The sequence below is a fragment of the Catharus ustulatus genome, chromosome 11 (assembly GCF_009819885.2).
Source record: "Catharus ustulatus isolate bCatUst1 chromosome 11, bCatUst1.pri.v2, whole genome shotgun sequence".
NCBI classification, from domain to species: Eukaryota; Metazoa; Chordata; class Aves; order Passeriformes; family Turdidae; genus Catharus; species Catharus ustulatus.
In genome coordinates this window covers 1,868,273-1,894,811 of record NC_046231.1, presented here as the reverse complement: position 1 = coordinate 1,894,811, position 26,539 = coordinate 1,868,273, and the positions used below count along the sequence as shown (strand labels likewise).

The 26,539-nt window shown below is 42.4% G+C and overlaps 1 protein-coding gene across 4 annotated transcripts in view; it reads left to right on the top strand.

The window, feature by feature from the left end:
- SLC7A10 (solute carrier family 7 member 10) overlaps positions 1 to 26,539 on the top strand; it is a 42,980-nt gene that overhangs the window by 7,210 nt on the left and 9,231 nt on the right. For 2 of the 4 annotated variants that reach the window (XM_033069839.1, XM_033069841.1), the window contains exons 2-7: positions 13,796 to 14,000; positions 21,012 to 21,163; positions 21,882 to 22,007; positions 23,599 to 23,752; positions 25,379 to 25,502; positions 25,599 to 25,702. In XM_033069839.1, the coding sequence (XP_032925730.1) occupies positions 13,796 to 14,000; positions 21,012 to 21,163; positions 21,882 to 22,007; positions 23,599 to 23,752; positions 25,379 to 25,502; positions 25,599 to 25,702 (865 nt within the window). Of the gene's footprint in view, positions 1 to 13,795; positions 14,001 to 21,011; positions 21,164 to 21,881; positions 22,008 to 23,598; positions 23,753 to 25,037; positions 25,117 to 25,378; positions 25,503 to 25,598; positions 25,703 to 26,539 lie in introns of all 4 variants that reach the window. The other 2 variants (XM_033069837.1, XM_033069838.1) reach the window with 2 other exon arrangements.

Sequence of the window (26,539 nt, the reverse complement as noted above, 5' to 3'; positions counted from 1 at the left end):
TTCTTCTGGCACTGGCCTTTGCAAGTCAGGAGTGAGAAGCAAGATTTGAAGAGCGATTGTCTACAAATTGTTCCCTTCTTCAGAAACTTGTAAATGCTGTTTTTGTGATTGCGGGGTAATGTACAAACCAGTCTAGTGTTAGGGGGAGCTGTTTAATTCTTGCTCCTAGACATGGCTCATCAACTCTTTCAGGCAATAGAGACAAATTCCACTGGATCTCAGAGCAAGAAAAGTGGTGAGGACTATGCTGGTGATGCTTAAGCCTGAAGAATTTCTGTATCACTGAGTAATGGAATAACCCCTGAAGCTGAATTGTTCTGATTCATTTAACACTTTCTTTAGAATAGTACCAAAACTTACAGAAAACGAAAATCTTTTTTGCATCTGAAAATTAAGTTGATTTTTTTAATCTGATTCTTAAATAATGGCATAATCACACTTCAGATGTTGGACCAAAATATCAATAGCGTAAAACATACCATTAAAACATATAGCGTAAAACATACCAAAATATCAATAGCCTAAAACTTTAGAAAGGTTACTTCTAACTCCAAGAAATAGGTCAGTGATCTGGATGAGTGGTAGTTTTTCTGCTGTGAAAAACAATAGCTCTTTCATCAGTTATATGAAGCTGCTTAATCTAGATCAGGCCAAACATCTTAATATAGTATACCACAAAAAATTATGTTTGAGCAATATAAGGGCCTCATTTACATCCACAAATACCAGGAGAAAGTACATTAAGGAAGAATCTTATTCTGTTGAACACACTGGGTCAGAGAGCTAAAATCCACAATATTAATGTGATCTGTGGCAGTGAATGTCACAAGGCTGCCCATCACAAAATTTGTAATTCACATTAGCACTGGCCAGAAGACAGGTACATCAATTATTGTACATTAACTCTGGGATAGAAAATCACTGAGGGATGAGCAGCTGGTGTAAAAAGTTGCTCTCTGATAGAGATGCATCCAGTGGAGGACAGAAGTTGAGGTGTGAATATTGAAATGCCTTCTCTGTAACACAAGGAGTTTTGTGAAAAGGCCCCTGCACTTGTGCACACGTGCAGGACATTATAAACTACAGGTCTGACAAAAAAAAACCCCATCCTTACTTGGCTAATATCCCAGTTCCTCAGTGTCTTCCATCTTTTTGCTGTTAAATTGTGCAACTGTCCTGAGAGAAGGAGAAAAATCTATTCACAGGTGCCATATATAATAGGTTTTTAATAGTTTTGTGCTGTGAGATTGCACCTGGTCAGGCCCCACAAAGAGGGGTGATGAATCCGGAAGTGTCTCTTGCCTCCCTGCCCACCTGTGCCTTGGAAAGGGTCAATATGTGTTTCTCTATAAATCTGAAGATAATGACTGCCCAGGAATGAGGACTTACAGCTTTAAAGTGTGTGCTTTTATATCATAAAAATTCATCCTTGTGTACAAAACACACAAGGGGTCATTTTTTCTGAGGGAGTTGCAAGAAAAGGACTGACAAAAATGAAAATGGGGGGGTTGAATTCCTTGTCTGGATTATTTAAAAATTCTTTAGCAGCTCTCCTAAGAGCTTAATAGAACAGGATTTACTTGTTTGTTTTAAGGAAGGTCACCTCAGACTATATTTAATTTCAGTTTCCCCATAGCTTATTTTTTTCTCTGCCCAGATCTTGTCCTGTTTTTATAGAAGACTTATTCTTTGGTATCTGGGGTTTCAAGCCTTGTTTTATCACTAATTTAAAACAATGTAGACAATTCTGATGTCCTGGAAGAGATAAGAAAGTGTATCAGAAATGTCACTCTAGGTCTCCATAAATATAGGTTTCTTTTTTCTCATAATTTTAAATGCAGTCTGAAAACTTGAAAAGTCGTATGTTTTGGAAACATCCATAATCAAGTATTTTTCTAAGAGTCTTGAAAATAGTAATAGCCTTAGTTAGTACAAAAGAGCAGAGAGTATCCAGGCTTGTTAAGCTTCCAAACACTGTGCTTTGACTCAAGTAAATTTAAAAATAGCTGAATCAGTATTTTAAAGAATAAAGGAAAGAAATGTTTGATTCTGGTGGTGTCCTCACATGCTTAGCCTTCAGCTTGAAAGGGATTTCCATGTGTATGATAGAATTAAAATATTTGTCATTTTTAAAAAAGCTGACAAATCACATTTTTTGTACTCCTGCTAGTAGATCTTGTTGCAATTAAGCCATTTCTTATGGTAAACTCTGCCAGAAACCAGTAGGACACAATGTCTCCATGTTTTTTGGTTGTGGACACAGCCAGTTCCCTAGCAACACAGTAAGATTTAAGCAGACCATTACAAAAGGTGCCCAATCCTGTACATATTACGAGTGCATAAAGAAGGAATAGCTTTCCTTCACATGTTTGTGCTGCTGACAGAAAATTAAATACCCTTTTCTTAACTGGTCCCAAGTCCCTCAACTACTGCTGAAGGCAACAAGAGTGGAGGACTTCATTGCCTGATGGGATCAGGCTTTAAATTAAATTAAAGCAGCTGGGTGCCAGACACATTAATCCTTTATTGCCCACATACCTGAGCCGGGTGGCAGCCACATCACAATGAAACAGCTGAGAATGAGCCTTGCTGTGCTCAAGTTGCACAGCAGAGAGCAATGCCTGCAAGTGGAACCTGTTCTCATTAATTGAAGTTGCAGGGGCCAGTGCCGTTCACTCATTTTACAACAAATGTACAAATGAGTACACTTGTGATTGACCAGACATAGCCAGGGGACATGCCCTTGCAGCAGATGGGGATCATCCTCTGTGCTTCAGACAGGGAAAGGGGCACACAAAGGCCAAAAGGAGCAAATTCACTTTTAGTCATCAACTCAAGAACCTCCCTAAGGCAGATCTGTGAATATAGCATCTTTTGAAATCCCTTTGTTTGTCTTTGAGGCCTTCCAAAGTCGAGGAATTCTCAGCTGAGATTGAGCTACTCAAGAGCACTAGAGCTGAAAAACCCCAAACCAAGGAGAAAACTTCTGTAAAGTGAAGAAGAACATGCTTCAAAAAAAACATGCTTCAAACAGAAGTCTGTTACTTTAGAAAATTAGGAAAGAAGAAAACAAGACAGATCTCCAATCTCTTGCAAAACCAGAACAGAAAGTGTGGATTATAACCAGGGACCTATACACTGTGTTGGCAGAGGTGTTCAAGTCTGTGTTAATGTGAGTTTTGCAGGATTAGCTGATTTAATTCCATGCTTCTATGTATTCAGAATATTCTATGAACAAGTTTTTTTCTATTCAGGGGGCAGGAGCGACATTCTTTTGATTAATTTTCTTATACAGCTGGTCAACTGCTTAGATAAACCTGAATATAAAGACATCAGTGAGCAACATGAAGTCTCATAATTCTGAAGATACTTAACTTCAAAAGATAATTGTGATATTTGAAAATACAAGAGTCATACATGCATAAGAATATTAAATAGCAATATTGCTAACTCTTGGTCGTATTATAACACATCCCTAAATTCCCAGATCATAGATTTAAGAACTGCAAGAAAAGCTGCCATTTCTCTTGGAAATCCAAGAGTTTCTAGTTCTCCTCAGTAAAATTGTCTAAACATGTTCTCAAAAATAAATTATATATTTTAAAATAAAGTCAAGATACAAGTCAGCACTGGTTCTAAATACATGAGGACAGCAACACAGCATCATAAGTGGTGTCTCTCAAAGTGTATACTGAGCTGATAGGTGTTTGTAGATTTCATTTAAACCCAGACTGAGCTGTTTACCAAAGTGCACTTCAAGTTAAGCACAAACTTTAAGTCAGATATCATTGTGCAATAGTTGTACACAGCCCAGGAAGCATAAATACCTTTTCTTTTGCTTTTAAATACCACCTCAGTTCATTAACCATAGCCTATCTTTGTATTCTTTGATAAAACAGAGATAAAGCCACTTAGAGAGGTAAACGAGAGACATAAATTCTGAGATTACCATGCTAAGAGGTAAAAACAAGTACACAGAATGCATTAACACAGAAGATTTACAGCCAGAAGAATGTAAACTTGGAAGATGGAATGATTTCTGTTCAAGGAAATACGAAACCTGCAAAAACCCCAAGCTTTGCTAAGAAGTTTGTGTCTTGCATTCAAAATAAGGTTGTGTAAGATCCTAAGCAATGGCAGTAGACGTTATAGGAGACTAAATCTTAGTAACATAAAATGAGCGGTAACACAACAGTTGATGTATTTGGATGATTTGTTACTGGCATTTGCATATAGCTTTGTTTTAAATATGTATTGCCACGAATTTCAATTCAGGAAGGCACTTTGAACATTTTAGCCTTTACAGTCGGGGTAATACTGAAGAATAAGCTTTACCTTAAAAGTGTAACATACTGAAGTTCCCATTATACTCCTTCAGAAATCAAGGATTAAGTGATACCTGGTTTAGAGATGTTCTTAAATGGATCCCAAGTTTGCAGAAGCTGTGTAAGCATAGTCAAAAATCCACCACCTAGCCTGAGTCTGAGGACTCATCTTTGTGGGATCAGAGCAGAAGGCATAAAACCCCGAGAAAATCAGAGGCACAAGTGGGAATTAGCAGTTGATCAAGCTGTGTCTTTTCTCCAGACTTGCTGGTTCTTGTAATGCTGCCCCATAACTCCCCACACTGTCCCTTGGGTGGTGCAGAGCACACATGGGATTTTGGTAACTATAGCTGAGGGTTGCAAGGACACCAAAAAAGCAAACAAAGCTTTTAATTTGCAAGGAGGAACATTTTTCACAGCAGAAAGCTGCAGGAATGCTGTGTGAGGTAAGCAGGGAGTGTGGAGCAGTGTAGGGGTCAGAGATGTGCCAGCTTCCAGTCGGTAGACTTGTCAAACAAAAAATCCTTCTGTGTGCTCTGTGACTCAAAATTGCATGCTGATGTTCTGTTTAATCTGTCTGACTTGGGCAGTGACACATCCATGAGGACTGACAGCTTTCAGGAATGGACAGCAAGAGGCTTTGCCACTGGGCAGCAGCTGCTGATGAGTTTTCCAGACTGTATAATTGTTCACCGTGATCAGTCACAATGAGCAAAAAGAATAGAGTTAGGGGGAGAAAAAAGGGAGGAAATCCAGCATTTTCCATAAAACAAATCATGTTTCAAAGATGGTGCAGGGGTCTTTACCATTGGCATGAATCGGGCTGAAGAGTGGCCTGCTAAAAAGCTGCATCTGTTATATTGTCCTTGTGCGAGCCATAGCACACCCCAACACAGCTGAACTCTTTGGCTGTTTTTATAGCTGGGTTGGTGACCTTTACAGCAGCATCTTGTAACTGCTTTCCTTCTTGATAAATACCCAAAATTGTTGTAGGTGTGGAGGGCACTGTGCAATCACTCCCAGGGATGGAGCTATCACTTCTGGGATTTCTCAGCTGAGGGACAAACATTAAATCTGCTGAAAGGGCTGGCATCTGCCCCTGAAGTCGCTACAGAAGGACCAATCTCCACTGGCAGTTGCTTTCCTTAAAATCAGAATTTACCAGTAATCAGTCACACAGTCCTAGAGAAAATCTCAGTGTCCTCCAGCATGCTTGCAGGGCAGAGCTTTCCACACTGCCCATTTCTATATCAGAGGATTCAACAATTTAACAACATTTCTGCCATTTGCAGGTAAAATTCTAAGTTAGGATATTGAGATCCAGAGAGCACAGAAACCAGATGCTGGACAGGTAACAAGGGCAAAAACAACATAAAATTGCACTGTTTATAGAGAGCAGTCAGTGTGCAGTGCTGCACTTTCTTACCAGGGCAATCCAGTCATTTCAGGAGCATCATAGGGGCTTCCTCCACATCCCTCTCACAACACCAAGGTAGGTTTAGCATTCAGTTTCTCTTTGGAAATTAGTAGGAGGGTTGAAGCCTTCTCTCCTTAGCTTCAAGAGTCACTAGCTGCTTTACGTGCTGAAGTCCCACAGTTGGGAGAAGTTTGAGCTCTGTTCCCCGTAGACCCATGTACCATTGCCAGTGGGGATGCACTGGGAGCCACCAAAAAGAACTGCTCTGCAGTCTGTAGGCTTCCCTTGTCCTTACCTGGCAGCACTGCCCTGCAGTAAACCCGGCTCAGGGTCCCTGGTGTCAAGGAGTAAGACAGGAGAGGAAGGTGCAATATGAAGTTCAGCAAAAGCAGCAGGTTGTAATCCATCCCCTCCTGGACACAGCTGTCCTGCTGCACAGGCTGCTCTGGGTGCAGCAGCACGTGGGAGCTCATGTTGGGAATATCTGACTGAAAATGTCACCTAGTCCCTGGGCGAAGGCTTTTCCTGACATTTCTGCCTTATCATTGCAGCCTACAGAGAAGGGCAGGAGAGGCTGAGGTTTCCTCTTCATGGTAATGAAATGCAGCCCACATATCCCAACGCTGGCAAGAGAAGAGGAGAGCAAGTCAGAAGTTAAGGAAGTAGAGAAGTCAGACCAAGTACAAGAGTCAGAACAGAGGAGCAGGAAATAAAGCAGTGGACTGTGTGCCTGAAAAGAGGAGACAGAGCCTGCAGCCTGTGAAAGGATTAGCAGAATAAAAGGAGTTTCAGTTTAGAACAACAACAAAATCCTATCATGCAGGCTTTAACTTCTTCTTTGAAATAAACACACTGTAACAGTGTTACTCAAATAAAACTGAATAAAACCATGTACTAGCAGACATCTGTCATCTTTATTATTTCACGTGCTCCTAAGAAGCCTGATCCCCAGCACCTCCTGGCCATTTATCTGCCTCAGTGCAGATCTGTCCTCTGCATGCATCACCTCTCTGCTTGGTCTCCAGCAGGTCAGGACTAGCACTGACTGATGGGGACAACCAGATTTCCTTCTCAGGCCCTGCAATTTTGGTCAAAAGGATTTGTAAATTCATCTATTATATCTAGTGTGTGCCCATGTACATACTCAGGCGAGCATGATGCTTGCGGGCTAGAGAACTGGATCAGAGGCTCCAGTGCTGGTTTTGGTTATTGGAACATTTGTATTTCACTCAAGTACTGTAATGGGAATATCCTCACATCACATCTCCTTTAGTGAAGTCTTTATGGTACAGATGTACCCTTCCTAGACAGGATATTGTAGACAGCACATGCCAAAGGAAGTTCCTTTGAATGCTGTTGAAGGAGCAGATTATTTTGTGAGCCCCATGTTACCAAAACAGAGGCTTAAAAGCTTTCTTGATGAAGTTTCTCTTGGTTAACCTGCTCCTGTAGAAGAAAAGTAATTGATAAATTGTCACTAATTTTACAAAAGAGATAGAAATTTTAAACCACCACGTTTTTGTGGGTTTAAGCTGTTGGGTACTTTGGCAGAGGTTGGGCTACTGATAGCCTGAGGATGGTCAGTCTCCTGTGGCAGCAGGCTTCAGCTGGATAGCAGAGCACTGCAGTGCCATAAATGCATCCTGCAGGATTAGAGTATTGCTTTCCTTTAAGGCTGGAAAGGCAATTCAAACAAACCATCATTGTTAAGCACTTTATATACCTTAAGCCAGAGCCAAATATTTGGCTTACTACTTTTATAGAAGTACTCAAATGGTCCCAGATATATTAAAGGTCCTGTGAAGGCTGAAGTTAGCAAAATTTGCCATCCCTAGATTGTGATTTTTTTTTCATCTAATTGCAACACAGCTGCCTAACACACTCCCAAAATCACAACAATGCAGCTGGCATGTGCAGGTTGTATCCAGTTGCTAGTTCTATTTATCAGAGGTCTTTGCAGTTTAATAAGTCATATTTTCTTGAAATAACAGATAAGGAGGCAGAGGTAATTCTCTGGGGAAGGATACATGCCATCATCCTGCAGAGTGCCTGATTACTGGGGAGAACAGCAAACCATAAATTTGGCACCCACAGTAACATTCACTAAAATTCAGGATGAGAATGATATTCCATCTTGCCACAGTTCTTCAGACTCACCAGATAACAGTGAAGAACAGATACTTCCAGCCCATACAGATGTTATTATATATCTGTTAGAGATAACAAGATACTTCCAGCCCTTTCCCCACCAGATGGGCAAGTCTGACTTTTCCCTGTCCTTTGTGCAGCTGGGCAGGGCACAGCTGTGCCCTGCTGAGCAGGGACTGATTTTTAAGATACAGAAATTTAAATTATTTACAGCTCTCCACAATACCTCATGCAATAGCAAAATCTAACCCTTATCACTGGAACAGATGTTGCACACCTAGTGAAGCTATGCCTGAAATATTTACTTCCCTAAACTCAGTTTTCTGTTCTATCCACACCTTCATTCTTAGAAAGCTTTGGTTCTCATGGACTACACCTGCATATTAGTGCTCAGAAGGCAAATAATCTTTTTTACACATCTATCAGAAGTTAAGGAAAACACTTCTGTCACTATTTTGTCAGCAGGCTGATTTTTTAAATCTTCAAAGTTGTGTGTAGTATAATCAGATTATAAATTCTTAATGCAGGAAAATCTGGTTGGAATGCTGGGATAGCAGTTTATAATGGCTGGTCATGTTCTTGCTTGCTAGGAATTTTAACATAAATATTTGAAGTCAGGTTTTAAGTTTGTTTAATTTTGTTAAATACTAATCCCTGCAGACATTAAATTATCTCTGTTATTTTTACAGCCATTTTTTTGGGAGTTTTTTTGCAAGCATATTAGCAGAGCAGCCATGATTTGTTTTCCACTGATACAGAAGTTCAATTTTTTTACTTGCCTATGAAGTTAAATGGCTGTTATTTTAGTGCCAGGCTTTATAGATACTTTTATTCTTCATCCTTTTTTCATTGAGAATTTTCTGAATGCTATTTAAAAGAAAGAAACATCCAGGAAATTGCATTAAATACCACATAGCTTAAATTCATGTTTGACTGGAGGTTAAGAAAACACACTTGAAGTGTTTAATAGTTTTAATTCTGAGTCCCTACAGCCTAGTAATGAGTAAGTACTAGTAAGGAACTAGTAAGTGCTAGTTGAGCTAGTAATTTTTTAGACCTGCTTTCTTGATTCAGAATTTCATTTAGTGTTTGTATTTAATGCTCTCTTGCATTGGATGCTCCACTTGTGTTAATAAGCTGGAGAAGAGCAGGGCACAGCCTGAGCAGCACCTTGTGCCTTGTGGTGCATGGCAGCCACCTCTCCTGGCATGTGGCTCAGCCAGAGCCTGAGCCCAGCCAGGGCACAGAGCAGCAAGTTTGTTTACTGTGAATAAACAGAGCCATTGGGACTGTCTGTGCTGCCACCGAATTTACAGCATCAAAATTATGAGCTGTGCATTTTACTTCTTGACTGCTTTTGTGGCTGTGTCATGCCCTGAGTTCACAAACAGGCAGTGGCAGTCAAAACTGGTCACCAGCATCCTCAGCTGGAGTGTTTAACTCCTGGGAAACAATTAACTGGCAATTAGCTGCACCAGAAGCTGCTTCATTTGGCAGATTTCTGCTAAATACATACATAAATAAATATCCATGATGAGTAACTTCATCACCACTATTGACATAATCCACCTCATATTTCATTTGGATATAAACAGTTTGAAAAGCACAATTCCTTTTGATTAAGCTTTTTTGTTGCTGTTGCCAAACAGGATTCTCAATTCTTTACAATATTTTCTACTGAAAAAAGAAATATTTATTTACAATTCCTAGGCAGAATGCAAAGCTTCAGCATTTGTTGATAAGAGAGCTTTTTTAAGCAGTGACACCAACTGTCCTCCTGTTGGCCTGGGCAATCTCTACCTAGATGTGGCAGTCCTGAGAGGATGGGAGAACTTTTTGATAATTATTCTATTCTCAGTGCAAACTGCCTGTATCTGCTGTTGAGGATACAATATACCAATATATCAAGAAAGACCTGTACTTGAAATCAGGTTGGTCTCAAACATTTACTTTAAAAGAAAAAAAAATTCCCATTTTCACTAACTCATTTACTTGACTGTGACAAAAAAAAAAAAAAAAAAAAAAAAAAAAAAAAAAAAAAAAAGGGGGCACAGAATTTCTTTGTTGTTAATAGTTCACTTTGTAAGGGAAAGAGCTTCTTAGGCAAATTCCGGTCCCTTCAGAATTTCAGATCAGATGTACAGCAGATCTTTAAAGAAATGTGCATGCAATAAAAAAGCATGAGTGATATTTTTGTTTGCTAACTATACAGGAAATTGCTTGGTTTTATCCAGGCAAGACCAAATATGGTCTCTATATATAATTAGTCCATTCTTACAGAACTAATGGATACTTTCAACAGGCTGCAAGATCCATTATTTTTATAGTCTGTGGGGATTGTGTGCTGCAGATAAATAAAAGATACCCTAAGGATTTTGCATACTCAGTGAATATGCCAAGTATTACCAAGTTCCTTCATTTTCTCACAAGCACAGGGCTACTGTTTTCCTTCAAAGTGCAGCTCTTGAAGTGTTTTGGTGAGAATTCTGCTCTTGTTTAAGATACAAGTTTCAGTTCTTATGGTTATATTAGAAGACATCAAAACCCCATACCTGACCCCAAATGCACTCTCATAGCACAAAAGCTGAAGGCAAAATGAAAACACTGGATTTTTCAATTATTTTTCTGATTTTTAGTTAATTACCACAGTTCCCAAATGAGGTGCTGATCTCGGAGCAAGATACATGCTACATGTATGGAACTGGTGTGGGAAACCCATTCCCAGGCCAAAGATCCTAAACATAATTAGATAAACAACTGGAGATTTGAAAGGAGGGGGGGTTTAGCATTGTCTTCACAGAAAACCAGGTTTGGGACCCCCTTCCACCAAGTCAGAGATGGATCATGGCTGATAGGAGAGGCTGGACCCACTTCACACCCATGGTGCACCCGTGTTTGAGCTCACCTGACACAGGACCTGGCAAGTTTCCTTTTTTTTTTTTTTATTTTTTTTATTTTTTTAGTTCCCCTCTCCCATTTCCTATTTTTCTAGGATGTGGAAACTGCTCTCAACATCGTCCAAAAAAAATAAAATAATCATGACACTGGATAAGATCTCAGAAGTGGTATATCTATTTCAGGATATTTTGCTTCCCTTCTGATTCATAAGGATTAGTAACATAATTTTTAAACAAAAGCTGAGTTGTCATGGTATTTTTATACCAAATATTCCACATTATTATGAAAAGGAGGGAAAAAAGGCACAAACACCAAGAAACAAGAAATGACAAAATACCATGCTGTGCATGGGAAAGAGTGCATATTGCATTTTCTCACCCCTAAAGCTGCTCACCAAATTCCCTCCAGCTCCTGCTGACCACGACCTGAAAACTGCTTCTCATCAGGCAGTCTCTGACACAAATGAGCATTTCAGTATCTCCACCATAGCTATTTTTAAACATGTCCTATGCCAAGTGAAGTGAAGGTACTTTTTGGGCACATTCACCCCATTCATGACAGATTTTCATGAGAACATTTTGTTATCAGAAGGGGTGTAACATTTCTTCTCCTACTGATATGGCTTTTGCACATGTTGTGAGTGCAAAGTAATATGAAATCCATAATGAATTTGGAAGGTGATTTTGCCTTAATCTTTATTCTTTCATGAAGGACATTACATTTCTTTAAATATGTTTCGCTACTGAATTTACAAAAAAAAAATAGTGGAGTGTTTGTAGGAAATAGCTATCCAGAAGGCTGTCTGGTCCTTGCAGATAGTTGCACCCAGAAAGTATTCTCCTTAAACAAAGGAAGTTCTCTGCACCTCCCCACCCTTCCAAGCCCAGGGCAGGTCTGTCCCTCACACCACAGCAGTTGGGTGGGTACAGAAAGCCCAGTGTGCCACCAGCACAGGGGTGTGCCACCAGCACAGGTACACCAGGTGTGCCACCAGCTCAGGGGTGAGCCACCAGCACAGGTACACCAGGTGTGCCACCAGCTCAGCCCCTCACCAGCACAAAGCCACAGCAGAGCTCAGGGAGCAGCACCCTGTAGCACCATGCAGCACAGCTCTGCAGAGACATACTGTGACATCCAGTTTCTGGTGCATTCTCAGTTTGAGGGATGCCATGTTGTGTTTGGGCTGCATCCTTCTTTCATGGATGGACAGAATGGAAAGGTGACCCAGGAGATAGGGGTGGAAACTGAGAGCCTGCTGAAGGATGAGCATTTTGCATCTGCTCTTTGCTGCCAAAAGTAGCAGCAAACCTGAACTAAAGTGAACAAAAGTGGTAAGCAGGAGAAGATGGCATGAAAGGAGCCATTGGACCCATTTAGGGGTTATTCTGTCTTTGGGCATTTGTTCAGTGCTGTAGTGGCCAGAAAGGAATATGGTTCCACCCCAAAGAGGCAATGGAAACCTACAGATCTATTTTGGTAAAAAACACTGTCTGAACTTTAGCATGCTTCCCAAAATACCACCAGCTCCTCCCCAGAGTGCAGTGTTTTCAGGCACATTGATCTGTGGAAAATGCTGATGCACAGTTATGTGTGCTGGCAGGTAGCAGATCATCTTTGAGGGGCTTTTACAAGTTCAGGCCTTTCTCCATATGCATGAGTACAAGCGTTAAAACTGCAGCACGCAGCAGTACCCAGGACTCATAAGGCTTCCCCTACTCATAAGGCTTCCCCTGCAGACCCTTCCCCATCCTCATGGCCTCCTCTGGGCACTCTCCAATGGTTTCATGTCTCTCTTATGCCCAGAGCTGCCCCAGCAGTGGAGGTGAGGCTGCCCCAGCCCAGAGCAGAACAATTCCCTTCCTGGCTGGGCTGGCAGTGCAGGGCAGGTGCCCCACCACAGGGATGTCCCTCCTGGCTCCAGGGCACTGCTGGCTCAGATCCCACTGACCAGGAGCCCCAGGGCCCTTCCTGCAGCTGCTCTGCAGCCTCTCACTGCCCATCCACCCCCACAGCCAGGAGTGTCCTGTCCCAGGGGCAGAATCCAGCACTGGCCTCTGTTAAACTTCACATGGCTGGGGATTGTTCATCTCTCTCATTTGTCTGGGTCTCCTTGCAGGGCCTCTCTGCCCTCAAAGCAGTCAACTCCTGATTTAGTGTCATCAGCCAACTTCCTCAGTGTTCCTCTGAGTCCTGGGTCCAAATGATGAATGAAGACATTGGAAGCACAGGGCTGAGGATGGAGCCCTGCAGAGCCCAGCTGGGGACAGGCCCCAGTCTGATGTCACCCCAGTCAATGTCACCCTTTGTGCCTGACCTGTGAGCCAGCTGCTCACCCATCATGTAACACACACTGAAAAAGGAGCACCTGGTGGAATCCTGCACTTCTTTTCTATACCCAGCTTCAACTCACATTGTCTCATATTGTCCAATATTTTAGTCATGCCACATTCTAACTTTAAATTTTATGGCTGATGACTAAGCAGCACAGGTATTGCAAGTACAGAATGCTTATGGATTTTTAGTATTTCAGACTTTGGGATTACTTTTTCCAACACAATGTTAAATCCATCTTTGGTGGCATGCACACCTTTGGGCCCATCATTATAGACAATGCTACTCTTCTTTTTTGACCTCCCAAGTTCCTTGGAAATGAGCCTTGACTTACTCAAATTCCTGTTCGGAGGGGATGAAAAATCTTCATTATAAAGTCACTTCTAACTCCTTTCAATAATACACTTGGGCATGGCAGGTGAGAGCAGACATGAGGAAGCTCATGGATCCTCAGCTGAGACTTACCATGTTCAGCAGAGCTGAGCACACACTTACCATCTTTGATTGCTGATAAATGGCAACAGGGTGTAATCAGCAATAGTGCATCATACAAAATCTGAAAAGGGTGTGGTTTTTTGTTTGAGTGGGGGCTATGGGTTTGTTACCTTATTTTGAATAAATAAAAGCTAACTATTTACTTTCTTTTACCTCACTGCTAACTTGTTATCCTTTGCAGGTAATATCATTGGCTCTGGGATCTTTATTTCCCCGAAGGGAGTGCTGGAGCACGCCGGCTCGGTGGGACTGGCTCTCATTGTCTGGGTGCTCGGAGGTGGTGTGGCTGCCCTGGGCTCCCTTTGTTATGCTGAGTTGGGAGTCACCATCCCCAGGTCGGGAGGGGACTATTCCTATGTCACTGAGATTTTTGGTGGGTTAGCTGGGTAAGTACCCTATCTCTATAAATTAATTTGAAACCGCATTTCTGTTGTGTGTTTGGTGTGGGAAAGCCATCCAGCTTGGAAGAGACAACATTTGTCAATAAAAATGCTTCAGCAAAATCAATCTTTCTGTTCTCTGTTAGAAATACCAGATTGTCCCTACACAGACTTCCCAGTGCTGTTTTCCAAGAGAAGGTGACAGATCCTTTCACTTCCCTCACTGCCTCAAAGTCCATGAGAGAAAAGAGTGATGCTGTGTCCAAGTGATCTTCCTGTGTGCAAGTCATGAATGATCAGTGCCTTCTTCAGTTCTGAAGAGCTTTACCCACCAGGGAGGCCAGGCTGGAGCTACTCAGCAGAAATAAAGCAAAGCTGCAGGATAACCAAGTGTTGTAAATACGGAGGGGGGAGAATGCTAACTCAGGGAAGGATTTCTCTTTGAAAATACTAATGGAATAGTGTGGCTAAGTCAGGAAGGGACAAGTGAGAGGAGGTTATAATTTTTAGAGTGTACACTTTTTCATGTATTCAACACTATAAATGAAGCTGTCAGCCTGTACTCACAGACTACTAGAGAAGCACGAGAATGTTCTGAAGAGTTCTCTCATTGTGAGTAGAGAGGCCATACCACGGGCTGGTGGTTTAGTTAAGAAAAATAAGCACCAGTACAGAAAACTAGAGAAAGAGTAAGGAAAAATCCCCCACCAAACCAGAGTATTCCTTCTCATGTGAGATGGAAAACGAGGTTATAACATTGGAGCTGACTGCTGAGCAAGGACAAATCAGAACAGGTGTAACACAGGCAGTCTGTCACCCTGTCCCAAAGGCTGTCCTCAGCTCAGTGCCACACAGGCACTGGGCACAGCCAGCATTACCTGGTCACAAGGCACATTTCTAATGCTTGTCAAACTTCAGCCACTGCCTTATGCTGGTTCACAGTCAGTGTTTCTTTAGTTGATGGAATCTCTCCTCTGACTGCTGTCCCACTTTGCACAGAAAATTACACTGACATAGAACAGAGTGAAGTAACAACAACATTGGCTTGGCTCAGCAAACCTCAACTGCACTCAGGTTTGTTCTCTCGTGGGGGCAGGAGCTGCACAGCAAAGCTCCTGCTTCTCCAGGGCACTGCAGCAGGCAGCAGCAGCTCCCCTCTTGCCTGCTCACAGGAACAGTGTCTGCAAGCAGGGACAAGGGAACTGGGAGCATAGAGCCCCACAAACCATCCCAAGTCCCATCCCTGAAACACCACTGTGAATGAGGCCAGAAACATGAGAGTTCCACAAAACCAAAAGAATTTTTTGTGTTTCCTAGGGGAGAAAATGAAACTACTGAGAAATCAAGTACAATTAAACCTGGCTTTAAATTGTTCCTCAGCTCCTTCTGCCACATTCAGAGAACTTGCCTTGTCCCTGCAAGCACTAAGCTATGCAGCTGCTGTATTAAACCACACTGATCCACCTTGATCACTACCCAGCATGGACTTGGGGACATTCTCACTTCCCAAAGCAGGAAATTCTGCTTGGGCAGCACTTACTTGGTGTCCAGGCTTGTAAAGTACAACCAATATCAAAAATTGCTCCTGTTCTTCCTGTGTAGAGACTTTAACTCTTCTCTCAAGAAAAGAAACAGTCCCACTGTTACGACAAAGGCTTGCATTAGGCAAAAGCCATCAGGTAGGTTTTGATGTAAAAAGAGGGGCTTCAGTCATATTTTCCAGTGGAGCCAAGATGGGATTGTGCCCTGCTGCACTTTGCTGAGCCCCCCCTAAGGGCTGCAGCTTTGGGGACCCCTGACAGCACCTTCAGCCTCCCACCGGAGTGCCCATTCACAGGCTCAGAGGGTTCGGCACTGTGCCTCCCCTAAATAAAAAACACTGCTTCTCTCTTTTGATTGAATCCTTCTACAGCCAAGTACATCCAACTCAGCACACAAAGTCTGAGTGCATCTGCCTTCCCCATGACTTTCCCAGTGACCAATTGGATGGTTTGGTCTTTTCATAAAAAGATGTTTGTTATGTACACATGCTGTACCCACCCAGACCACAACAACTCCACTTCTGTTGTCTTGTCCCTGTCTCCCTAAATTCTCCCATTTACTATGTTTTCCTGCATAGATATAAGGCACAAAGAAATACTATTTGGTTATAACAAATTGGAGTACTACATGCCCCAGCTTCTGTGTCTGGCAGTATTGACAGCTGGATGCATAACTTTTTATTTAAAAGTTATGCTAGTGGGGTGCCATCAGGGGAATGGAACAACAGAGGCAGGACAGGGTCACCTCCTGAGCTGGCAGGAGCTGTGGCTGCAGAGCAGCAGCCCTGCTCTGAGCCTGGCTCAAGGTCAGCACAAAACCCTGCTCAGGAGTGGTGGTGATGACAAAGCTTGGCTGGACACAGCCCTGAGCAGAGTCCCCAGCTCCTCTGGCCAAGGGAGAGGGAAGGGGTGAGGAAGGGTTCCAGTACCACTAGGCTCTGCTCTGGTACCAGAGAAAGACTCCTGCTTTTTTCTCTGTTTAGAAATCATGTTGGTTTTAAAGAGCATTTGTGTGTGAGCACTCAATGCAGGGGATGTCACAGCCTGTGCTGCAGCAGCCTTCTGAGCACAGCTCTCCCTTACCTGCACAGGGGCCTGCAAGTCTGTTCCAGTCATAAAAAAGAATAAAATAAAAGAATAAAAAAATAACATTACCCCATAAATAAAAGCTTAATAGGTATTCTTGCAGAACTGTAGCAATGTATTTGAATAGTTTAAACCATAATTTATAGCAGGTGCACCAGCTAAGCCATTTTTAGCTGTTTTTCTGCTGTTTTGTCAAACACTCTAAAATTCGTCAAAGCTACTGAAACATAAATTATACTAAATTTTTTTAAAAAAGAAACTAAAAAACAGAATACCAAAATTTAAAAACTGAAATAAAAGTAGACAGTAAAACACTAGACTGTAACCAGTCATATTTCCTGCAAGGTGCAAAAACGAAATAGCAACACCAATCAAAAATTGCTTAATCGCGTAAACAGCAATTTAAAAATATATAAGTAAAATATAAAATAAGCAATAAATCAACTTCTACATATTCACATTAATTTATCATTCAAAAGTCCTTTGTTCCTGCACAGAAGACAATGAATAAATTCAACCTCATTAAAAACCCTCCAGTGAGTTTCTGATCAATAGAACTTTATCTGAATGCTCAGCAGTAACACTGCAACTCCCAGAGCAGGGGCTGTGATTGGCCCTGTGTCCTCCTCAGAATTGGTCAGTAGAGAGTTTTCAGCCAAAGCTTTGATAAGTGTCACTCTAAACTGCAAGTATAACATGCTTCAAATATTCTTCCATGTTTCTTTTTTTGTTATTGCAAAATTTTGAATTTTCCAAAGGCAGTAAGTTTTTCAGCAATGTAGGATGGCATTAATAGTATTCAAACGGGCTCCAACTTAAACCAGTTTAGTTTTTCCTGAGCTGTACTACATAGCGTCTGTTTCAAAATGTTTTCTTTTGCTAATGATACCCAAGCAGGGCACACTGAAATTTTATATTTTCACAAGCTGCTTTGAATCCAAAACATATCTAATGCAAGAGCATCATGGGAGTATAGGCACATCCCAAACAGCTATTTGAGAACCAGTTTCACCGAGCCCACTAGATTGTCTAGGGCCCAGATGAAACCATGTTGTTTATTTCTTTCCACATGTGAGGGAATTAGTGTGCAGAAGTATCTGCAAAAAAATTCAGTTTTGGTCTCCAGGGATGGCAGGCACTTCACATGAATGCCACACCTTCTCAAGAGCAGCAATGGCACCACTCGCTCCAGCCTGTTCCTAGGACAGGGGATGGGCTCTGAGCAGACATCCTCTCATTCATGCACACACTGATGGGAGTGTGTGCCATTAACCCCAGTGAACTTTGGACCAGGCTCAACAACCAAACACAGCAGAGGCCACCCAGCCAGTAGCTAGAATACTGGCAGAGATTGTTTTACCAGTTCTCTCACCACCACACGTGCAGGAGCTCAGATTTCTCATGCAAACTCCAGTGTTCAGAAAAAAAAACCCAATCAAAACCAACCAAACAGCTACATCTTCCTTTTTCTTTACATTCAGCTGTCTCAAACCTGTTACAAAGATCTGATCACTTCTCAATCAGCAACAAGAGAAGAGTTAACTTCTCTTATTTTTGCAATCACAGCTACCAACTGTGAAAGGCTGTAGGGTGGAGTTCCAGCTCCATCTCCAGTGCCTGTAGCTCAGCCCTCAGGGCAATAATTCTGCTTCTTTGCATCTGAAGAACAAAGTAATTCCAGGTATGCCATGCTGTGCCATCTCTCCACAACCCATTTTGCTCAGGAACAGCCAGCTGTGCCAGCTGTGCCTCCAGGTCACTCAGACCACATTCACATCCCTACACAACCAGCTGTGGAGCCAGGGTGCAAGGCTGGTGCACTCCATGTTCTCACAGAACCAGCTGGCCCCCACAGCTGGCTGTTTAGGGATGTGAATGTGATCTGAGTGACCAGTGTGGAGATCCTTTTCTCAGAAGTTGGTTTTGAGTAAAACTTACCTGTAGAAACATGACAAAAGTGGGTCTACACCTTAGGCAAGCTTCCTTCCTGTTTTACTGCCATCTCTCTTTCGAGCTTCACATTTGACAGTGCAACTTTTTCCTCCCCCTCCTAAAATTATGCATTTGCTTTAATTTGAGTTATCAATCCTGCATTTCCATTCTATGACTGTCCTAAATAATCCATTCTCATTAAACTACGTTCTACCCAATACCACACTCCATATTACAGCATAGAAACAAGGGACAATTTTGCCTGAAATAGTTTTTTTCAGTCATTCTTGCCACTGAATGCTTTACAGAACTCTCAACCTATGTACAGTAATTTCAGGATTATAAGCCGCACCATTTTGACTAAAATTTTGGTCCGAACCTGAAGTGCGGTTTATAATCAGGTGCGGCTTATATATGGGCAAATAACAAAAAGTTGCTGTTTTATTTTGGAGGACAGGTGTCTGCTGAGAAAGGCAGGAGCTTCTCTTTGAAATGGAGAATGTAAACCCCCTCCATCCAAATTATTATAATTTTGAAATCAAGGGGCTCTCAGGCAAAGATATGGGAATTAGGAATAACAGTTCTTTACTAGGGAAATTAAAATAGAAATACAGGACTACAAAGAAACAAACCCCAAACCCTGACAGAGTCAGAGTACAACCTGACACCCTGTCAGTCAATCAGGGTGTTGGTAGCAGTCCCATTAAATGGTGGCTGCATCCTCCTGCAGTGACAGATGTGATTCAGTTGGAGCAGTGCTCCTGTACAAGGTGCAGTTTCCCTCCGGAGGTCCAGTGGTGATGTGGAGAAATCCGGTTTTCCTCTGGAGTCCAGTGGAGAAAGGGGCTCCCTTAGTGTCCCAAAACCTCTGTTTCTATCTTGGTAAGAAATGTTGGGCTCTTCCCCCTGGCTGGAGCAACTCCCAATGGGATGCAGTAATTTTATCAGTCCCACAGTGGGACTCAATGGCCATTAGCAGAAAATGACTGGCTGGAGGAAGGATGGGTTGTGAAAAGATAAAGAACAATGCCCTGCCTGGTTTCAATGGATGGCCCATTAGCAGAATATCTCCCGCAGAGATAAGGATCACTGCCCCACCTTGTCTCAACAGATGGTGATAGAATAGATGCCTTTTGTCACACTCTGTATTGTAACATGCGGCTTATAATCAGGTGCGGCTTGTAATCGTGAAATTACTGTAATTTGTGTGGGTGAAGATAAACATGACAGGGAAAAAGGGGCAGCCTCTGCAAAGGCCCTGCCGGCTGACAGCCATACAAAACAGCTTCACCTCAGGCAGCACCATCAGTATCCTCATCATATCCAGCAAATTGTTATTGTAGCTTTAGATCCTATTTATTCTTCAGTATGGACCAGCCGAATTAACTCAGCAAGCAGGATCTGCAGAGTTGACCCAATCATCACCACCAAATAGCACAAAGCAATCACTGAAGAAAACTGCTCTGAACCACAATGAAAAACATTAGAAACTGGGGGGGGAAACAAAAACAGATTTACATAACAAAATTAATAGAAAAATAAAAATTGCTAGGTTTATTGTAAAAAGTTACAGTGCCAGCTGGGAAGGTACCCAGCTCTGTCGTTGGTCTGGTTTACCAAATTAACTGTGGTAGCTACTAATTGCTAATAATACTTCTCAGAGAGAAGAAGGCAAAGTGAAGGATGGGACGGGGAGACGTTTACCACCTCAGCTGAGGAGCAGCTAGCAAGCAGAATTCCCTCCAGGTTCATGACACAGAGAGCCTCCCTCTGTGCCAGGTTTACAGGGCTGGAAGCAGGGAACATTCTGGGTGGGTGCAGACCCTTAAAGAACAGCCCATGAAATTTAGAAATCATACTGTGTTATTTGGAAATACAATTTCAGATCCTCATTTATGTCACCCATCCCTGCACATTGTATTTGTGCACGTAAAAACAAATGACTGTGTGTGTGTCTGTGTGCACACAGACATGGCAAGAAAAACTTCACTTCTTGCAATGAAATAATAATACTTCAAATATTTTTAAAGACTAACCTGGTTCATTGCTGCCTTTATAACCTTTTTTTCCCTTTGCACAGAATGAAAAAACAAAATATCTCACACTTCAAATTTGCACAATACCTTGTTGGTTGCAGTCACTCCAGTCTGCTGTGCTGACATGTCGGTCCAGGAGCAGCAGAGCTCCTTTCATCTACACACAGTTAAATCAAAACATGCCTGCTGCTCATAATCCTCACTCTTCCACACATTCCTAAACCATGCTTTTCTTTACAAGGTTTCATCTAAAATACAAATTGTGCTGAAAATGTGGGAAAAGGGATGAGGAGAGTCACAGGAGTTCTATGTGACCAGGACAAAGGTGCTCAGCTCTGATGAGTTGTGCACAGTTGAGTGTGTGCTGTCTCCTCCAGCACCGCACCAGCACTGCTTTCTTGTGCTCTTCCTTGTCTTTCCAGGTTTCTGCTGCTGTGGAGTGCAGTGCTTATCATGTACCCAACTAGTCTGGCTGTCATTGCACTGACCTTCTCAAACTATGTCCTGCAGCCCGTCTTCCCTAACTGTATTCCCCCCTACAACGCCTCTAGGATCCTCTCCATGCTGTGTTTACGTAAGTGTTTGCTTCTTGCACACACACAGATCTTGTCCTGGTTTTACAAGGGACCACTTGAGGGGCCATTCCAGCCAGGCTGGGGTAAGGGCCAATGCTCCAAAGGCCAGTGGGAGGTTCCAGGAGAACATTCCACTGTGACTGCTGTGGGATATTCTGTCCCTTTCCATTTGTCTGCAGCAAGTGCAGTGGCCTGGAGGAAGGCACAAAGGCACCCAGATCCCTGTGGGTGCAGGGGAAGTGCTGGAAGTGAGCATGTGGGACAGGACAGTGCTGTACTCCCTGTGGAATCATCTGGCACAGGTGACTCAGCACCCTGTGAGCCTTCTCCTTCTTAGCCTTCTTTCACATCCACAAACATGAGTGTGCATGCAGCCATCTCTGCATTAGCTACTTCTGGAGCTGCAGAAGCAAAACTGAGCTCCAGCACTGAAGACTTTCAGTGCTCCTGTGAGGAGGCAATGATCCTTGCACACTGAGCACTGCTCAGGCCCAGTTACTGGAGCTGGCACAGTCATTAGTCAGGCACAGTTACTGGAGCCCCAGCTGGCAGCACCCAAGGGGCTGCTGGTTGTCAGGGATTCCCCTGCAGCTGGGGGTGTCCTTGGGAAAGGAAATTCCTCCCTGCAGGAACACGTGTGTGCTTTTCAATATTTTGTCTGTGTGTTCTAAAATAAACATAATTTCATTTCACTGAATTCAGTCTTTTGCTCTCCAGTCCTCCTGACCTGGGTGAACAGCTCCAGTGTGCGATGGGCAACGCGCATTCAGGATATATTCACAGCAGGAAAACTCTTAGCCCTGACCCTTATCATTATTGTGGGCTTCATGCAGATCTTTAAAGGTACTCTGTGAGACAGCTCTAACATTGGTATGGTACTGTTGACAGACTTGATTTTTTCCCCCTTGCTGCAATGTTTCCTCCTTACAAACTGACCTGAAAGTGTGCTGGGTTTTGCCAAGCTGTGGAGTTGCATACTGACACAGCTGTGGAAAGTATGACACAAGGAAGAAATCAGCTATATCCCCTTAAAAAGTCCCTTTTCAGCCCACCTTGTAGGACTTGATAGAATAAAGGAGAGCAGCTCACAGTGCTTCAGAATAGATACTTAACAATTTTAATCTGTTGTGCGTTCCTTGAATTTTAAGTGCTCTGGATGTAAAGTGAATAAGTAATGCTTTGCCTAGGGCAGAAGATATCTGCTTCATTTCAGGCACTAGTCCAATTTCCTACAACAAGTCACTTATAAGATTAAACATAGGTGTAAAATGTCTCACTGATTCACCAGCAATTGGAAAGCTAAAAGCACAAAAGACTTACAATATTTTTATCATGTTTATGATGAGTCATATAAAGGACAAAGAAATACGGCATTTACAGAGAGCAGAAATCTTGTTTTCTCTGTGGTGCTAGTCCTCCAGTCTTGACAAACCTTTCAGGCCCATAGACATTTTATTTTCAAGGATTTCTTCTAAACAACACCAAACTCTTCTAAAAGAAAATTGCATTAAGAGCAAGTATGAATTTATAGTGCCGAGGATCCCCCTCAGTGCAGGGTGACAAAGAGAAAAGGTGCCTGAAGGTGCCTGTGGAGCACAAGCTGCTTCACCAGGACACTGCAATTGCTATGTCAGCCCATGGTGACAAGTCTCAGTTCTAATAAAGGATAATGAATAAAAAGTGAAAGCTTACTGATGCCCTTGTGCCTCACATTGGGTGCCAAAATCTGTCCTGGTTTGGAGGACAGGTGTCTGCTAAGAAAGGCAGGAGCCTCTCTTTGAAATGGAGAATGTAAACCCCCTCCCTCCAAGTTATTATAATTTTGAAATTAAGGGGCTCTCGGGCAAAGATATGGGAATAGGAATAACAGTTCTTTACTAGGGAAATTAAAATAGAAATCCAGTACTACAAAGAACAATCCCAAAACACTGACAGAGTCAGAATACAACCTGAAACTCTGTCAGTCAGTCAGGGTGTTGGTAGCAGCCCCATTCAATGGTGGCTGCATCCTCCTGCAGTGACAGATGTGGTTCAGTTGGAGCAGTGCTCCCGTAGAAGGTGCAGTTTTCCTCCAAAGGTCCAGTGATGATGTGGAAAGGTCTGGTTTTCCTTTGGAATTCAGTGGAAAAGGGCCTACTTTGGTGTTCCAAATCTCAGTTTTTATCTAGATAGGAAAGGCTTGGCTCCTCCCCCTGGCTGGAGCAACTTCCAATGGGATGATGTAATTTTATCAGTCACACAGTGGGGCTTTATGGCCCATTAACAGGAGATATCTCCTGGAAGAAGGATGGGTTGTGGAAAAGATAAAGAACACTGCCCCACCTGGTTTCAACAGATGGTGATAGAATACATACTTTAGGTCACATCCTGAGACACCTGTTTTACAGTGTGTGGGGTAGGCAGGTGTAACATCTGGCTTGCGCTCTCTGTGCAGGAAACTACAAAGAGTTGACACCAAGCAACGCATTCAGATTTTGGATGACTCCATCTGTGGGGCATTTAGCATTAGCTTTTCTTCAAGGGTCCTTTGCATTCAGTGGCTGGAACTTCTTGAATTACGTAACAGAAGAGCTGGTTGATCCCCGCAGGCAAGTATCCACTTCCATGATGCTATTCCTGAAATGCTGAGACATTGGAGCTGCCTGGTGGTATTGCTCATTTCATAAGATGCTGCAATGTCATTCCATGTCTGTGGGACTGGTTTTTCTAAAGGAGAGTTTTGGTTAGAACAGATAGGAGGCAGGTTACAGAAACACTGAAATTAAAAAAAAATATTGCACAAGGCATGAACTGAATCAAAGCAGCCTGTAGACAAGGCAGTATCTTTTTGTCACTATTCAATCATATTCAATCTTCCATAGCAGAAAATTAACCAGAGATGAGGTACTGCACAAGTATCTACAGGAAGAATCTTCTTTGCCATAAAAAAGTTGAATTATCCTGGAAGTTGCTTTGCTTTTCCACCCAAAGGTCTCCCACAGACACTGAAAGAGAAGAGTAGCTGTGCAGTACTGTGGGCACCAGCCTGCCAAGGCAACTTGCACTGGGTCACTGCTGATCCTGGATATGGGAAGGGCTTGCAAAGCATTTATCACAAGCAGGCTGAGAAGGCTGGAGGGAAAGGGAATTCTAGCTTAGCAAAGCTCAAATGTTTCAACATTTCTGAGTTAATAGAGTGGAATGACAAATGTCAAGAGCAGCTCTGGGAGCATTATTTACTTCTGGGTATCCAATGCACACAGCAATTAAACAAGAAGAAATGGAAGCTATTACAGCTTGGATGGGAATGACTTAAAGCTAGATCCTTATGAACATCTCTGCACACCAGTGAGTGGCAAAGTGTATGTCCAGAGATCTTGGTGGGAATAAAGAGTTAAACAACAGTATTATAATGCACCACCACTATTTCAAAGCTGAAATTCCTTAAATAAGTAATTAAGTTGTTACTTAAATAAGGTAAATATGGCCTTAGCTGAGAAATAAAGAGAGAGTAGAGCAAATGGCTTCTTTTCTTTCCTTTTTTTTTTTTTAATTATTTTTGCAATCCTAGTGGAGAAATTAAAGTATTAAAGAAAATTGGATAACCAAAACCACTTCCTCTTTTACTAAATCTATTCAAATTCACAAGGTTAAACATGCTTTCTAAAACCCTTTTTTCCAAATCTGACATACAGAGAGAAATGCGTTATGTTAGACACAGAGCAGTTCAGGTGCCCACCTCTATGAAGGTCTCTGGATTGGAGATCAAGTACATGTGTACAGTAAACCGGTATTGTACACCAATACATACAATACATGGTATTGTGTGGTTTAGGGCGCACAATGGGCCAGGGCAGCAGCTGAACAAGAGGATCCCCCTCTTTTTCAGAGCAGGTGGAGGCAAAGCAAGACGATTTATTCCACCATGGTGCCTGTACCCAGTGCTTTTGGAAAATGGATGTTTCATTTTCTGGTAACAGCCTGTCCCCATCCCAAGCAAGAGCCCAAAGGCAGCTCGTGGTACCTGTCCCAGGAAGCTCCCTGCAGCCAGAGTATTTCAGAGCTCTCTGAGCCTTCTCTGACATGCAGTGGGGCAGGGAGCTGATGGAAGCACTTTTGGAGAAAAGCCAATGAACCCACCCAGCCCAGTGCCCCTCCCCAGGCCATACACAGTTGTTGTGGTCTCACTGTGCATGACTGTAATTTCTTATCTACCCTCCTAATTCTTTTATTAGGAACCTACCTCGTGCCATATTCATATCCATCCCATTGGTGACATTTGTGTACACGTTCACCAACATTGCATATTTCACTGCCATGTCACCCCAAGAGCTCTTGTCCTCCAACGCTGTGGCGGTAGTAAGTAAAACCATTCCCTGCATGTATCAAATACACTTTGTTTTCAGTGCTGTGCTTTGCAGTGTATTTCAGTTTCTCTGCCTTCTGTTGCTTTAGACATTTGGTGAAAAGTTACTGGGCTATTTTTCCTGGGTTATGCCAGTCTCAGTGGCCCTATCTACATTTGGAGGAATAAATGGATACCTTTTTACCTCATCAAGGTTAGATGGAGTACAATTTTATGAACATTATCTAATTTGGGGAGGGGCTGTTTTAATTGCGTTTGCTAGAGAAATGCTAGCTAGACATTTTGGATGTTGTAGAGCACGAGTTTGTTCTTGGGTGTGTTGGATAAAATCACTTATGAATTATTCTGTTTCAAATCAGAAAATGTAATATTGAATCATGAAATTAATCCTCATGAGTTATTGAAAGTGTTTGCAGATGTGGAATAATTCACAGCAGGAGCCAAACATAGCTTTAACATGGAACCAAAGTAATTTTATGCCAATAAAGTTCCAGTAGCTCACAGCTAAACTGTGCTTTGCTCAAAGAGGAGTTTTAGGGCCTGATGCTGTACTCAGTTACAGGCATTTTCATGTCCATGCTGGAAAATCACTTTTCAAGCAAGATGCTTTGCATGCATACTGCTGATAGTTGGGCCAGAACCTGTAAAGTCTGTAAGATTGTAATCAATAAAGTCTGTTCATAATAACTGACCTGTCTGAGTTTAATTTAGAAACTACAAAGTTTTTTGAGGAAACAGCTGAAGTACCTTGGGGAAGTTATTTATCCCAGCCCTGTTTTCGTGGGGATGATGAAATGCCACAAATCAGAGTGCACATGTAACAGGCTATACACTTAAAAGTGAAATGCTAAGGCTTGTTAAACCTTCTCCAAATCCCTCTGACACTGTGAATCTTCAGAGTGTTCATCCCTCCCTGGGTAAAGAGACAATGCTGGCCAGGAGATAGTCCTCAGAGGTGTTTTGGCATCTCAGAGCAGGTCTTTTCCCAGGTGACTGTAGCTATTAAAGGCTGGACAGTTTAGTTTAATTT